This window comes from Haematobia irritans, chromosome 4 (assembly GCF_050003625.1).
Source record: "Haematobia irritans isolate KBUSLIRL chromosome 4, ASM5000362v1, whole genome shotgun sequence".
Lineage (NCBI taxonomy): Eukaryota > Metazoa > Arthropoda > Insecta > Diptera > Muscidae > Haematobia > Haematobia irritans.
In genome coordinates this window covers 73,216,850-73,234,571 of record NC_134400.1, presented here as the reverse complement: position 1 = coordinate 73,234,571, position 17,722 = coordinate 73,216,850, and the positions used below count along the sequence as shown (strand labels likewise).

Here is a 17,722-nt window from a genome sequence, read left to right as displayed (position 1 = left end):
CTCTCACGCTAGAACGTGTAAAACTGCCGAATTTGGCAATGTTTTGTTTTGCAATTCGCTGAAGTTCGCTACGTGAACATTTTCGCTAGCGTGAACTCTTTTAATTTTAATTAGTTCATATTACCGCGAGTTCACTGTATATATAAATTTTCTATAGAAACTTACTGAATTTCAAACTAATTGTAAATGAAAATGCACTGGATTTTGCAACTACACTGCTGAATATTATATGTTTATTGCATTCTTAAAAAGATGTATACATGGTTATTACGTTAAATGGTAAAAGTTTAATATGTATATATTATGAATGTAATTTGTCAGTTGAAGAAATCGAGCACATGTTGAAGTAATATTTACATATTGTAAGCGACGTATATTGGATCCAACTGATCTGCTAAAAATCCATCACGTAAATGCATTCGTTGTTTTTCTCCACGACTGTTAATCGGAACAATACCTAGAAAACAGAAAGAAAACATGTTAACTATTTAATGACAAAAATAATTTAAGAAATTTTTAATTCAAAGTTAATCTAATCCAATCTAATCTGAAATTGTACGTTGTAGTACAAAAGGGTACACTTTGTGTTACGGTTCCTAAAAGAAACAGTCGACATATTTCAGAATTTATCCTTCGCAACCTGTGACATACACTGAATCAAAAAAGTCTCCTTACAAGCTCTACGTTTTCCATAAAGCGATATATTCACCCTTATTCCTGAAGTCGCCCTCGCCGTCGCTTTTTGTCTGTCGCCATTAATTGGTATTCCGGTCGTCGATATATTGTGCTAACCACGAAAATCGGTATTCGCCAATATCGTTGCTTTTGTTCAAGTATTTATTGCAGCTTCCACTCTTTGAGGAACTCATGTTCTATATCAAGAAGTCCTGAGCTGATCACGATCACAAATCTATTGATTTTATATCAATTTATACTAAATCGTGAATGTCATACTAGGGAGCAACAACAGACTATTTCGCCAATAAGTGAGGAAGCCTTTACTGCTGGTAATGAGATGCGCAAATCATTGGATAAGGAAGCCAACGTACGGGGGAAGAAATATTTAGAATTCTGTAATGAGTTAAATTTTACAATTCTAAACGGACAGACAAAAGGTGATACGGAAGGGAATTTCACTTATATAAGTAGAATTGGCTCATCGGTAAATGACATTTGCGCAATTTCACAAGATATACTGGATCTAGTAAAAACTTTTCGTGTAGATCAGCAGATTTGGTACGATCACTTACCTATAATTTTGGAACTAAGTTTGGAGAGTACTGGGTTTGAATGTCACAATAATATACCCGTATTATTGCCGAAAATTCCATGGAAAGACAACAATAAAAACGTATACCAGGCAGATTTGAATACAAATTTGGCTAAACAAAGCAATTACTCTCCAATACAAGAACTAACAGATATAATTAAATCGCCAGTAAAACTTGCATACACACCACAGTTCAATCCTCAGAATAAATGGTTCAATATAAAGTGTTTCTGGGCTAGGAAAAAGATATTTAAGCACCTCAACAAATTCAGAAAAGGTCAGAATGAATATCATAAAATAGAATACATTCGACATAAGAAAATATATAAGGAAATTCACATATCGGCACAAATCGAATACTTGGAAATCTTGAATCAACGCCTATATAATACTAACAAGTATATACGGCCGTAAGTTCGGCCAGGTCGAAGCTTATGTACCCTCCACTATGGATTGCATGGAAACTTCTTCTAAACACTGCCATCCACAATCCAATTACTTGGGTTGCGGTAACGCTTGCCCATGGCAAGGTATTTTAAAATCTCCTAACACCGTCTTCTAAATTGTAAGTAAGTCCATACGAGTTATATATTAAATTAAAAAAGACCGATTAAATATGTATATAATTCAGTTTGACAAAATTTTCTATAGAAATAAAATTTTGAAAAAATTTTCTATAGAAACAAAATTTTGGTAGATTATGTTTGCCTCGAGTGGCAACCATGAACCGATATGGACCAATTTTTGTGTGATTGGTGATCGGCTATATATAACTATAGACCGATATGGACCAATTTTGGTATGGTTGTTAGCGGCCATATACTAACACCACGTTCCAAATTTGAACCGGATCGGATTTTAGAGACCATATACCTACCCCATGTTCCAAATTTCAGCCGGATCGGATGAAATTTGCTTCTCTTTGAGGCTCAGCAAGCCAAATCTCGGGATCGGTTTATATGGGGGCTAACATATCTATAATTATGGACTGATGTGGACCAATTTTGCATGGTTTTTAGAGACCATATACCAACACCATGTACCAAATTTCAGCCGGATCTGATGAAATTTGCTTCTCTTTGAGTCTCCGCAAGCCAAATCTGGGGATCGGTTTATATCACAATGGGCTGAATAGTCTAAGTGAGCCTGAATCTTAATCGGGCTGCCACTTTTATATGGGGGCTAACATATCTACAATTATGGACCGATGTGGGCCAATTTTTGCCTTAAAGAACAAAACCAACAATAACAAAACAAAACGAATGAACAAAGAGGAAGCCCGCTCAAAATAAACCCAGTGGCATAGGAAACGATATATGTTTGTACGAATTTATTTCGGCATAAGCCGGCTATCATGCAAAACCTTTTTTCGGAAGGTTCAAGTGTGATTGATTGTTGGGTTTAATGAAGTGCCTGAATTTATTCTGATAATTGGTTGATAGTTTTGCTGCAAGTAGAGGATGCTGATGAGGAATGTGGTAATTCCAAAACGCGCGTCCATCCAACCATCTTGCAGTCTATAGGGCTTTGCCCAAATAAATTTGACAAACATTCTTTGGCTCTGTTGGTTAAGCTACACTTGTAGTTTAGTCAATGCATGGTTTTAAGCTGAAATCAAAAAACAACAAGAAATAACATTTTGACAAAATATTCTGCAAAATTGTCTGTAGAAAAAAAAATTGACAAAATTTTCTATAGAAAAAAACTTTAAAAAAAAATTTTAAAGATACAAAATTATGCAAAAATTTTGTATAGATACAAAATTATGCAAAAATTTTGTATAGGAAGAAAATTTTGTAAAAATTTGAATAAAAATAAAATTTTGCGATAACTTTCTATAGAAATAAAAGTTTGACAAATTTTTCTATTGATATAAAATATTGCCAAAATTTTCTATACAAATAAAATTTTGCCTAATTTTCTATAGAAATAAATTTTTTACAAAATTTTCAACAGAAATAAAATTTTGACAAAATATTCTATAGAAATAATATTTGGACAATATTTTCTAAAGAAATACAAATTTGGACACAATTTTCCATAGATATAAAATATTGACAAAATTTCCTAAACAAATATTTTTTACAAAATTTTCAATAGAAATAAAATTTTTACAAAACCTAATTATACAATTATTTTTCGAGCTTTATGGACAGATATAGATTAAGGAACATGGTTAATAGAGCCATTGAAAAGAAAACGCCAGATACAAATCTATACACGCCTGGACTGTACATGTTTCGATTTGGGCGAATGAATCTTTCCACAGCCTTTAGTATATTATTATTATTATTATTATTATTATTATTATTATTATTATTATTATTATTATTATTATTATTATTATTATTATTATTATTATTATTATTATTATTATTATTATTATTATTATTATTATTATTATTATTATTATTATTATTATTATTATTATTATTATTATTATTATTATTATTATTATTATTATTATTATTATTATTATTATTATTATTATTATTATTATTATTATTATTATTATTATTATTATTATTATTATTATTATTATTATTATTATTATTATTATTATTATTATTATTATTATTATTATTATTATTATTATTATTATTATTATTATTATTATTATTATTATTATTATTATTATTATTATTATTATTATTATGATTTATTATTGTGATTTATTATTATGATTTAATTATTATGATTTATTATGATTGATTTATTATTATGATTGATTTATTATTATGATTGATTTATTATTATGATTGATTTATTATTATGATTGATTTATTATTATGATTGATTTATTATTATGATTGATTTATTATTATGATTGATTTATTATTATGATTTATTATTATGATTTATTATTATGATTTATTATTATGATTTATTATTATGATTTATTATTATGATTTATTATTATGATTTATTATTATGATTTATTACTATGATTTATTATTATGATTTATTATTATGATTTATTATTATGTTTTATTATTATGATTTATTATTATGATTTATTATTATGATTTATTATTATGATTTATTATTATGATTTATTATTATGATTTATTATTATGAAAAAAAGTGTTCACACGTGTGACTCAGAACAACTAACTTTGTGTGTGGTGTGTAGAAAGTGTATAGTGTGGTGCACAATGCGGTGTGACCCAGAACAGGCATGTATGTCTGTGCTTTATTAAAATATTCAGAATTTTTATTTGAAATTGCTCAATGCATTGCAAGAGTGTGGGCTGTAAGTCAATTTTAGAGTTTTCTTTATTTTCCAAAATATTATATATGTTTTCCATCGAATTTTTTATGAATTCTGGTATAAACTAAACATACGGGTTAATGAAAAATTGTTTGTCAACAAAACTAAAACGGAATTTCCATACGATATAAAATGGCTTCTATCGCTAGGACGCTAGGGAGCCACCGTGGTGCAATGGTTAGCATGCCCGCCTTGCATACACAAGGTCGTGGGTTCGATTCCTGCTTCGACCGAACACCAAAAAGTTTTTCAGCGGTGGATTATCCCACCTCAGTAATGCTGGTGACATTTCTGAGGGTTTCAAAGCTTCTCTAAGTGGTTTCACTGCAATATGGAACGCCGTTCGGACTCGGCTATAAAAAGGAGGTCCCTTGTCATTGAGCTTAACATGGAATCGGGCAGCACTCAGTGATAAGAGAGAAGTTCACCAATGTGGTATCACAATGGACTGAATAGTCTAAGTGAGCCTGATACATCGGGCTGCCACCTAACCTAACCTAACCTATCGCTAGGACAAAAGCACGGTCTCCCAACTCAAAGAACAAAATTCCCTTTGTTCAAATATATCGCAGATGGAGAAAATTTAATCCAGATGAACAATGACAAGGAAGAGCAAGAAAAGGCTAATAAATTCCATAAAAACAACAGACAAATCCAGATGAACAATGACAAGGAAGAGCAAGAAAAGGCTAGGACAAAGTTCGCAACATCGGTAGAGAATCACATTAACAAAATGTCCCATAGTGGAAGAGAAAAGTATATTATAACCACAGTGGAAAGAACTAAAAAATGTTTAAATGTCATCAAGAATATTTACATACTAAACGCAGACAAAGGAAACGTTACAGTGGCCATGGAGAAGGAAGAATATAAAGAGAGGATGTTAAAAATTGTAAGAGATATGATGACATATCAAAGAATAAATAAAGACCCCACACAAGCCCTACAAAAGAGAAACAAAGAGTTAGTTGAAGAACTTTTCAATAATAATATCATATCGGAAACGGAAAAAAGAACCTTAAGGCAGATAATGTGATAGCACCAAGGCTGTACGGACTACCAAAAATCCATAAAGAAGGATACCCATTAAGACCAATATGCTCTTCGGTTAAATCCCCAATATGCTCTTCGGTTAAATCATCGGAGATGTGTAAATATATGGCAGATATTCTGAAATGCTTGACAGTTAAGTCTAGATATAATGTTCGGGATTCAGTGCAATTTAGAGATAGGATAAAACACTTGACGATCCAATAGGATGAGAAATTAATTTCGTTTGACGTAGTATCGCTTTTCCCATGAAGATGGAATGAAATAACTGTGCACACAAATATGACAAAGCATCTGTTTATGAAAATACTACGTTTCTGTATAGTGGACAATCGATATTTTAAATACGACGGAAAATATACAGACAGAAAAAAAGCTTACTCATGGGATCACCAGCATCTCCGGTCATAGCAGACATTTTAATGGAAAAATTGTTAGACACATATATGGACAAGTTAAAAGAAAAACCCAAAATTATGACTAAGTACGTTGACGACCTATTTGCGATATTAAAAGAGGACGAAATATATAACACATTACAATGCCTTAATGAATTCCATAAAAGCATAAGTTTTACGATGGAAATAGAAACGGATAATGAACTGCCTTACTTGGTCATACTACTAATAAAAAAATGGAAAGCTTATCACAGACTGGTATCAGAAAGATACAGCATCAGGAAGAATAATGTAATTCTATTCCAATCATCCAAGGTCCATGCTAATAAATACGGCCAAACACTTAGTAAACAGAGTACTGACAATAAGCGATAATAAATTCCATAAAAACAACAGACAAAAGCTGCAAAATATACTTCGGGAAAATAATTTTCCACCAAAACTAATCAAATAATTAATTTCATCTTACAAACCCTACTTGGACAAAGAAAATATAGAGAAAGAACCCAAAATTTACAGATCCTTATCCTATGTAAAAGGAATTTCAGAAAGGATTACAAACTCTAACATAAAGGGTGATTTGTTAAGAGCTTGATAACTTTTTAAAAAAAAAAACGCATAAAATTTGCAAAATCTCATCGGTTCTTTATTTGAAACGTTAGATTGGTCCATGACATTTACTTTTTGAAGATAATTTCATTTAAATGTTGACCGCGGCTGCGTCTTAGGTGGTCCATTCGGAAAGTCCAATTTTGGGCAACTTTTTCGAGCATTTCGGCCGGAATAGCCCGAATTTCTTCGGAAATGTTGTCTTCCAAAGCTGGAATAGTTGCTGGCTTATTTCTGTAGACTTTAGACTTGACGTAGCCCCACAAAAAATAGTCTAAAGGCGTCAAATCGCATGATCTTGGTGGCCAACTTACCGGTCCATTTCTTGAGATGAATTGTTCTCCGAAGTTTTCCCTCAAAATGGCCATAGAATCGCGAGCTGTGTGGCATGTAGCGCCATCTTGTTGAAACCACATGTCAACCAAGTTCAGTTCTTCCATTTTTGGCAACAAAAAGTTTGTTAGCATCGAACGATAGCGATCGCCATTCACCGTAACGTTGCGTCCAACAGCATCTTTGAAAAAATACGGTCCAATGATTCCACCAGCGTACAAACCACACCAAACAGTGCATTTTTCGGGATGCATGGGCAGTTCTTGAACGGCTTCTGGTTGCTCTTCACTCCAAATGCGGCAATTTTGCTTATTTACGTAGCCATTCAACCAGAAATGAGCCTCATTGCTGAACAAAATTTGTCGATAAAAAAGCGGATTTTCTGCCAACTTTTCTAGGGCCCATTCACTGAAAATTCGACGTTGTGGCAGATCGTTCGGCTTCAGTTCTTGCACGAGCTGTATTTTATACGGTTTTACACCAAGATCTTTGCGTAAAATCTTCCATGTGGTCGAATAACACAAACCCAATTGCTGCGAACGGCGACGAATCGACATTTCACGGTCTTCAGCAACACTCTCAGAAACAGACGCAACATTCTCTTCTGTACGCACTGTACGCATTCGTGTGGTTGGTTTAATGTCCAATAAAGTAAACGGAGTGCGAAACTTGGTCACAATCGCATTAATTGTTTGCTCACTTGGTCGATTATGTAGACCATAAATCGGACGTAAAGCGCGAAACACATTTCGAACCGAACACTGATTTTGGTAATAAAATTCAATGATTTGCAAGCGTTGCTCGTTAGTAAGTCTATTCATGATGAAATGTCAAAGCATACTGAGCATCTTTCTCTTTGACACCATGTCTGAAATCCCACGTGATCTGTCAAATACTAATGCATGAAAATCCTAACCTCAAAAGAATCACCCTTTAGTAGACAAAAATAAAGTTAATATTGCCCATAAAAATTACAATACACTAAAAAACATTTTCACAAAAACTAAAGGCGAGACACCTATTATGGAAACATGTAATGTTATTTATCAAATAACATGCAATGGAGACAACAAAGAACTATGTGACAAAATGTATATTGGAACTACAAAAAATAAATTAAAAACAAGACTGTCGGGACACAAATCAGATATAAAACTTCGCAATAGCAACAAACTCCAAAAAACAGCGCTTGCAACACACTGTGCGACAACGAAACATCACCCGAACTGTGACGATGTGAGAGTATTGGAGAGAGAGAGAGAGAGAGTAGCAACAGCAAAAGATTAACATTAGCCCAGATATGCCGACGGGCATATTAGTGCAACAATCTTTGTAGTTTTCCATAATAACATTATTCTGACAGATTATATTACAAAACTGAAGAAAGAATAAAAAAAAAATATATTTTTTAACTTGGATTTTGGGTCCGTACTACATGTAGTACGCTCGGCATATATGGAAGCAAAAGACAGTATTTGCTTAGGATTTAATTCAAGTCGTTTATTATTCAGGAACGTTTGTGTACATAAGTAAAGACAAAACAAATTAATAAACAAAATTATTTGGGGTGCGGTACACCACATTACATGGAGCAGCACATCACATTTAATGTAGCGTGTAGTGGTCTTATTGTGGCAATGATTACAACGTAGCTGTTTACATTTTCCATCGGCTTGACGTGTGTTCTCAGTAAGTAGATGATCTTTTCGACCAAACCTGATGTCGCATGATAATCCCGATGGAAGCATTGCTGAGGGTTTCCCATAAGTAGATATTAACATCGTGGCAATGCGCCGACGAAATGATAAATGGTCCATTTTACCTCCCATATGTCTATGTCGAATTTTGCAAAAACTCTTGATCACTTTCCTCTAATGTATTTATTATCTCATTAAATGTTAAAAATCTGGAAAAAAATAAGTTCTTGTTTTCACCATTTTTGCACACTAATGCCGAACGTACTACATGTAGTTAGGGTTGCCAGATGATGGTTGCCGAAATCCGGGACATTGCGCCGTACATTCCGGGATTTGTCGGGACAAGCAAAAACAGTCATATTTTTCGATATTAGTTCCCCATATTTTATCACTTGGTAAATTTCCATAAACGCCAAGGCGTAGTCGTAATTGTCAGCAAGCTTTGAAATTCCTAAATATATTGGAGCCTCTGAAACTTTCTCCCAAGATGGCTGCGACGATTTTATATAAAACGTAAATAATTTTGGGAATATTTTTTTTTAAACGGAAACCGAAACTCATATTTACTGGCATATTACTTTCGGGTTTGGCAAACAAACTTAAGCTCTGAGGTGACAATCGCTGCTTCTTTTGTAGTGGCTTTCGACTGGACTGGGAATTTGGATATCGCCATGGACATGGTTTTAGGTATATTTCGTATCCGAATTGGGGATTGTTATAGTGTCACTAAAGGGTCTATGGTAATCATAGGATAAAATCGAACTTTGAAATGATGGCAGGGAGCACAAACTTGACTTATAATTTGTTAAAATGCATTTTGCAGAAAAACGTGAATTGGATATTTGCGTATATTTTTTTTACATTTACTACTCAAGTGACAGCTGATGATTCGCAAGACAGTGATTTGATTTTTTTCTCAAAGTGGTGAGATTAAATGAAATGGTACAAAATCGGACAAACAAATGTACATTTAAAATGTATGAAAATCCAAAACCAAAAATATTTTTGAAAGCGATTTAATTTTAAATCGTTTTCATTTTTAAGAAATGTAAAAAAATAAAACATATGCCTTGAGTAATTGAAATTCCGGGATATTTGGTAAATTTTGTGAAAGATCCGGGACACTTCATAGAGACGAAATTCCGGGACAATCCAGGCGAATCCCGGCCATCTGGCAAGCCTACATGTAGTACGTCAGCAAATACATCAACTAAAATCACATATAATTTTTTTTTTTTCACATATACTTTTGCTACGTATTGGTTTTTACAACTATTATAATTAAAAAAAACATATAAACGCAACAATAATAAAATATGCATATAGAACTTTTTCTCGCCGATTACGTGACATCTTCACACTTTTGTCAATTTCACAAAACTGAAATCTCTGATCCAAAAAAAATACACATAAGCAGTTACCCTAGACAAAACATATAAACGCATGGTTTGTTGACCGGTATATTCTGTACCACACCAACAAGTAAATTAGAAAATGTAAAGCACTGTAAACGCAGAAACCTGAACATAACAGGTGTACTACATATAGTACGCTCGGCATATCTGGGTTAGAAATGTTGTACATTAACAATGTACCCACAGAGAAGAGAATGAACTACAAATCAGATACAGATAACATTGCTCACATATACAGACACATCATAGACAAGACAAGTAGATATACAAGTACTCAGCATCAGAGAAAGCAAGAGGGAAATCAGTGCAATAAAAGTAATAGACGTAGTATCACTACTACTATAGTTTTAAGCTTTATGTGTTGTTGTTGTTTTACACTTGAATGTTTTGTATACGAAGTGTATAATGTAATTCCTTTTGTTTTTCCTGTTCTCCTGATACTTGTTAATATACAATTGTTAAAATCTTTAATTATTTATAAATTAGCATAAACCACTAAAATTATGTGCAATTTGAAAAACAATTTTTGAGAAAGAATTTTACATGTCATGATTAAAATTTATCAAACCACTTTTAGTGTAGATCGACTCCTGATGAAGCAATTCAATTTATTTGCGAAATATTGAAAAATAAAGACACCAATACATACAAAAAACGATCTCAAGCTTGATTAATTATTTTCTATTGGATAAAAGCAAGATAGAATAAAATCAAAATTTCTAGTTTTTGCTTTTAATACATTTTTTGTTGTTACTAGTTATTAATACATTTTTTGATTTAAATCAATAGTTGTTATTAATTGGCGGCTAAATTTGAGACGAGATGAGTCGACATATTCGGCGCGACTCGGCGGCTTAATTCTCTGGCGAGAACACCATAATTTCTAATTGATTGCGGGTGGAAAGTTCCAAATTTTGGCCACAAATTCAACGATTATTAATACATTTTTTGATTTAAATCAATAGTTGTGATTAATTGGCGGCTAAATTTGAGACGAGATGAGTCGACATATTCGGCGCGACTCGGCGGCTTAATTCTCTGGCGAGAACACCATAAGCACCATAAAGAAAATCGCTCCAAAGGGTCTTCAAAAGTCGTTGTGAGAAATGAATTTACCGGTTTTATTTCTAAAGTTGTTTTGGAATCGGCCAACAGCTTTTTGGTTCTTCCAACCAGGTTGGCCCAGGTCGTAGTTAAGTCTGTAGGTCAGTTGACGAACATCCCCTTGTTACGATGTGGGTTATATCGAGATTCTACATGTCGCCAGTTTGAGGTCCCAACTTTTTCCGTGATTTATGATACATGAAAGTCGATTCAGCCAGGATAGAACAATCGTTGTGTCGGTCCTCAAATGTAGGTCGTATGATGTCAACAGTAGACGTGGCACTGTAGAAGATACCGAAGTCGAGAGTAAAACTGCGCCACAAAGTTCAAGTCTCGGGATCGACAGCTTTTTGGTCGGGGCTACACGAGTTTTATCAACTAATAAATGGCGACTTATATCGTTCCCCGTTTGAAGTCGGAGGTATAAAGTCGCAGCATAGGCTCTCTCCGAAGACTCGCTAAAACCGTGTAGTTCTACTTTGGATTCTGGTGTGAATTGTACCAGCGAGGTATTTTAACATTTTGAATGTCATGGCAGGTCTTTATGAAATTTTGCCGTGTAATGCAAGTCAGTGGTTTTAGGCCATCGTCCCATCCGACTTTCTCCAGCTAGATTTGTTGTATGATGAGTTTGGCGACGACGTCGAACAATTGCCGAAACAACTTCTCGCTTAGTATAACATAGGAAGATTTAAGTCCAATATCAGGTTGAGGGAAGGAAAACGAGTCTGATTTAATGTTCCATTTTATGCCTAAGGTCTTGGTGCTAATATTTTCGGATAAAGTCAGGCAATCTAATGAAAGAAGTTTTTCCTTAGGAAGGTCCTTGATGACTTAAGGATCGTTGGAGGTACATTTCATGAGGTCAAAACCGGCAGATAGTAATGTACTTTCTAATTGTTTTCCAGAAATTATTGCCTTACTCACTGTATGTCCTCCCGCTAGTACGTATTTTCTTCTAGAAATTTAGCAGCTAAAGGATGGGTGTTTCGAATGTCCTCAGCCAATTGTAGTAAGGTCCTAATTGCCAAAAATTGGGCAACATTGACTCCGAGGTCCTGTTGCAGGATAGATCCAGGATATAAAATGTCATTAAGACTTTTCTTGCTAGAAGTCGGAGACGACGCGTTGAATACAACTCGTAACTTGGTTGGAACAGGTCGGGTTTTATCACCGCATGATGAGGTAAATAATAGTTAGGTCTTTTTTGGGTTTTCGAATGATTTATCTTTTTCATGGCTTGGTCTCCTCCACCTCCCAAAATTGTTTGAAGATTTTGTCGAGAGACTGCGTTAAAAGTGAAACAGTTTTTGTTTCAAAAGGAAGCCAAGTGGACGAATCGAGCTTCCAGTTCAAAAATTGAGGGACCTAGTTCAATGTCGAGAATGTCGATAGGCTGACTGTCTGAGTATATATTAATGCCAACATTTGTTGGAACAATTCTTCTCAGCCTATTCGCCACCTCTCTTATTGCTAACATTTCAGACTGAAAACACTACAGTGATTAGGTAATCTTTTCGCTATTCGAAGTTCCAGTTTTTTAGAATATACTCCGAAACCCACTTGCCCATCCAATTTGGAGGCATTGGTATACAAATCTATATATCGTTTATTCCCCGGCGTCTGTGTGCACCACGCCACTACGTTAGGCACATCTGGCAGTATTTTGAGGATCGAACTGTGACCGTGCGTTTTTTCCGATCACAGTGATAGTTCACGCAACTTTACAGCCGTTGTGTTGCTGCTGACTGTTTGGCTAATATGTCTAAAGATAATGGAGTCAGCATGGCATTAAGAGATTCTGTTCCTGTCTAACTGAATGGGGTCTCTGTATAATATCTCTGATTGTGGATGGCAATTTTCCCCTGACTACTAGAGCCACATCAACTGCGTATATCACCACTTTTATCCTTTCTAGGGAAACCAAAAGATTGTTAATACCAACATTCCACAGAAGAGGTGATAGACCTTCTTCTTAGGGAGTACCTGTTTTCATATACCTTTGTATATTTGCTTGTCCTAGTGTGGCTGAAATACGTCTCTTCGTTAGAAGCTCGTCTAACAGCATAAATATTCAAAGTTGTCAGTCCATTTAATATCAAGCTCGAATGGACGTTATTGAATGTCCTTTCGATGTCTGACAGATAGTGAGCTTTCGATAAAGCTGACTAGTTTATGCAATGCGGTCCCAGTAGACCTGCCCTTGGAGTAAGCATGTTGTCGTTTCGAGATCAATCTTGAACCGACGCTAGTTCTAAGATAAATATCTGTCATCCTCTCAAGAGTCATAAGAAGGAATGAGGATAAACTGATTGGTCGGAAATCCTTCGCACTCGAGTGAGAGGCTTTCCCCGCTTATGAAAACGACTTTTGTTTCCCTCCACTTTCATGGAATATATGCTAAGTTGATAAATCCTGTATATATCGCCGACAACCAGGGGATAATTCTGTCAGTCGCTGTTTGCAACTCCGCCGGAGTTATTCTATCAGGACCGGGGGATTGAATGGTCCAAAACTATTTAAAGCCCATTTTATTCCGATACAATTTCCTAGATAGGAAATGACCGCTAAGCCGCTGTGGCACCGCCAGAATATGGTTCAACCGTCTGATTTCCAGGAAAATGTGTGTCCAAAAGTACCTCCAGCGTCTCCTCACTGGACTTTGTCCAGTTGCCCGTCGATGTTTCAATTAGAGGTGTGCACGTGAGTAAAAGTTTAGTCACGCTCACGCACACTCACGACTGAAAAATCATACTCACGCACGAAAACGTCGTAACTCACGAAAAATACCGTGACTCACGAAAAATATCGTGACTCACGAATAATTTTATTATTAATTTACGGAAATCGACAAGCCTCTTTCTGAATCAGAAATAAGCGGATCCTCTTACGAAGTCGAGGGAGATACCAAAGATGCAGACTTGAACCTATGGTTATTGCGAGAGTCACCGAGATCTCTGAAGAGGATATTCTTGATGACTCGACGGAAACGGCTGATGTGACGGTTGTTGAAAATCTCGATGGTCCTACGGATCCTCCAGATAAATCTTCACCATTGTAAGGCTGCATGTGCTGCCTTAAAAGTTCTCCTGATGAAAGGAGACATAGATATAGTTCTTATTCAAGAACCATATGTTTATAGAAACAAAATATGTGAATTAAGTACTCCGGGGTTCAAACTATTGCAGTATACTGGTAATGATGTAAATCGAGCCTGTATAATTGCTAAAAATGAGCTCAACTTGTTTCTGCTTCCTTCAATGTGCAATACAGACACTGTCGTTGCCAGTTTAGAAATAGTCAAATGGAAATATTGGGTTTCTTCGGTCTACATGGGACATGATAGGGAGATGTCTCCATATGCCGTTAAGAACTTAGTTGAGGAGTCATTGAAAACAAAGACAAAACTCATTATGGGATGCGATGCAAATGCACATCATAGTATATGGGGAAGTAGTGACATTAATACAAGAGGAGAGTCACTCCTAGAGTTTATTTTGCGTACTAATTTGGTAGTTTGCAATAAGGGAGATGCCCCAACCTTTGTTACTAAGAACAGGCAAGAGGTTTTGGACGTCACCTTCGCCTCGCAAGAATTGAATGAAATGATATCTGATTGGCAGGTTTTAAGTGAACATAGCTTCTCAGATCATCACTACATCAGTTTCAAATTTGATGTTCATACCACCAAGACCATATTTCCGCCAAATGTTAGGAAAGCTGACTGGAATAGGTATAGGGAATCGTTCAATATGATGATACCGGAAATACCAGAGACAAATATGAGCACTGTGCAAGTTATCGAACACGCAGTGGAGAGGATTACTAAGGCGATCAACATTTCACTGAAAGCTGCATGCCCTAGAGGGAAGCCAAGGGGGAAAAATCGACCACCATGGTGGTCTACGGAGTTAGGTAATATGAGGAAATCGTGCAAGAAGCTCTTTAACAAAGCAAAGTCCACCAGAGCTCCTGTGGATTGGGACGCTTACAAGAAGAATCTGAGAGGATACAAGCGAGAACTGAGAAATGCTCAGCATAACTCTTGGAATGATTACTGCAGCAGCATTGAGAATACGTCCGAGGCTTCCAGACTACGGAAGGTGCCAGCATCCACGAACTCCGCTCCAGGTTTCATTAAAACATCGGAGGGAAATTGGACAACGTCCAATGAGGAGACGCTGGAGGTACTATTAGACACACATTTTCCCGGAAATCAGACGGTTGAACCATGTACTGGCGGTGCCACAGTGGCTCAGCGGTCGTTTCCTATCGAGGAAATTGTATCGGAATCTAGAATAAAATGGACGTTAAATAGCTTTGGATCATTCAAATCCCCCGGACCTGATGGAATTACTCCGGCAGAGTTACAAGCGGTGGCTGACAGAATTATCCGCTGGTTGTCGGCGATATATATAGGATGTATTGACTTAGCATATATTCCAGGAAAGTGGAGGGAATCAAAAGTCGTTTTCATACCTAAAGCGGGAAAAGCCTCTCACTCGAATGCGAAGGATTTCCGACCAATCAGCTTATCATCATTCCTACTTAAGACTCTGGAGAGGATGATAGATATTTATCTTAGAACTAGCGTCGATTCAAGTTTGCTCTCGAAACGACAACATGCATACTCGAATTACATGAACTAGTCAGCTTTATTGAAAGCTCACTATCTGTCAAAGAATACACAATCGTGGCGTTTCTAGACATCGAAGGGGCGTTCAATAATGTCCATCCGAGCTCGATATTAAATGGACTGACAACTCTGAATGTTGATCCAGGTATACTTAGGCTGTTAGACAAACTTCTAAGGAAGAGACGCATTTCAGCCACACTAGGAAAAGCAAACATACAAAGGTATGTGAACAGAGGCACTCCCCAAGGAGGAGTTCTATCACCTCTTCTTTGGAATGTTGCTATAAACAACCTTCTGGTTTCCCTAGAAAAAGAAAGGGCAAAAGTGGTGGCATACGCAGATGATGTGGCGCTAGCAGTCAGGGGAAAATTCCCATCAACAGTTAGAGATATTATACAGAGAGCCCTCCGGATGACTGAGAAATGGGCGAAAGATAGTGGTCTTGGGGTAAATCCTGCAGAGACAGAGCTAGTCATGTACTGCAAGGATCGCAAAACTCCCATGGTTAGGCTCATTTCCTTAGGGTGTATTGAAATTCCCTTTAGTGAGTGTGTAAAATACCTTGGCGTTATTTTGGACAGGAAGCTGAACTTTAAGCTTAATATTGAAGAAAGGGAGAGGAAAGCAACGGTAGCTTTATACTCGTGCAAAAAGGCAATAGGGAAAAAGTGGGGACTAAAACCAAAGATTATGCATTGGCTATACACGGCAGTGGTTAGACCTATAATGCTATATGGTGGTGTAGTCTGGTGGCCGGCACTTAACCAGCCGACAAGTTTAGACAAAGTTCAACGTATGGCGTGCTGTGTATCTCAGGTGCATTCAGCAAGACAGGAACAAACTCGCTTAATGTCATACTGCATCTATTGCCTTTAGACATTTGGGCCAAACAGTCAGCTGCAACAACGGTTGTGCGGTTGCGCGAGCTATTGCTGTGGTCGGAAAAAAAGTTAGGTCACAGTTCGGTCCTCAAAATAATGCCAGATGTGCCTAACATAGTGGATTACACTTTGGCGAGACCACTTTTCGACAAAAAGCTTGAGACTCTAATTCCCAACAGTGAGGCGTGGTGTACACGGACCCCGGGGAATAAAAGATATATAGATTTCTACACTGATGGCTCCAAATTGGATGGACAAGTGGGTTTCGGAGTATATTCTAAAGATCTGGAACTTCGAATAGCGAAAAGATTACCTGATCACTGTAGTGTTTTTCAGGCTGAAATATTAGCAATAAGAGAAGTGGTGAATTGGCTGAGAAGTAATGCTCCAAGCAATATTGGCATTAATATATACTCAGACAGTCAACTTGCAATAAAATCCTTGGACTCTGTGTTCCTCAACTCGAAAATGGCCATCGACTGCCGCAAATCTCTCAATGAGATGGCGGAGCAGCACAATATTCACCTAATATGGGTGCCTGGCCATAGGAACATACCGGAGAACTGCGAAGCGGATGAGTTGGCAAGGCTAGGGACTACCTTACATATTCCAGGGGAACTAGAATTTGTTGGTATGCTCCTAGCTACCTGCAAGCTCATGCTGCGTGAGAAGGCTGTTATGATGGCAAATGTTCGATGGGAGAATTGCAAGGGTTGTAACGACACCAAGCAAATATGGCCCCATTTCAACTTAAACCGCACACTAGATATGCTAATGTTCTCGAGACGTCAGATATCACTCCTGATATCTGCTATAACGGGTCGCTGCCTGATAGGCGATTTTGCAAATACTATTGGTGCGAAGTATAATGACTATTGTATGAGCTGTCATGATGCGGAGGAAAAGGAATCAATAAAACACCTCTTTTAGGGGCATATAGCTTCAGATTACTGGCGGACCTGAAAAACGTTAACTTAAGCAGTCTGCTAATGTTTATGAAACAATCTGGTTGGTTCAACAGAAGAAAATAATCGTGAAGGTTCAGCGGTTAAAACTAG

General features: G+C 36.3%; 1 protein-coding gene across 1 annotated transcript in view; it reads right to left on the bottom strand.

The window, feature by feature from the left end:
• Positions 1–202: 202 nt before the first annotated feature.
• Positions 203–17,722, bottom strand: part of DIP2 (disco-interacting protein 2) — a 635,079-nt gene continuing 617,559 nt past the window's right edge. Inside the window, 1 exon segment of the mRNA XM_075305884.1 lies at positions 203–457. Coding sequence (XP_075161999.1) covers positions 354–457 — 104 coding nt within the window. The 3' untranslated portion in view covers positions 203–353.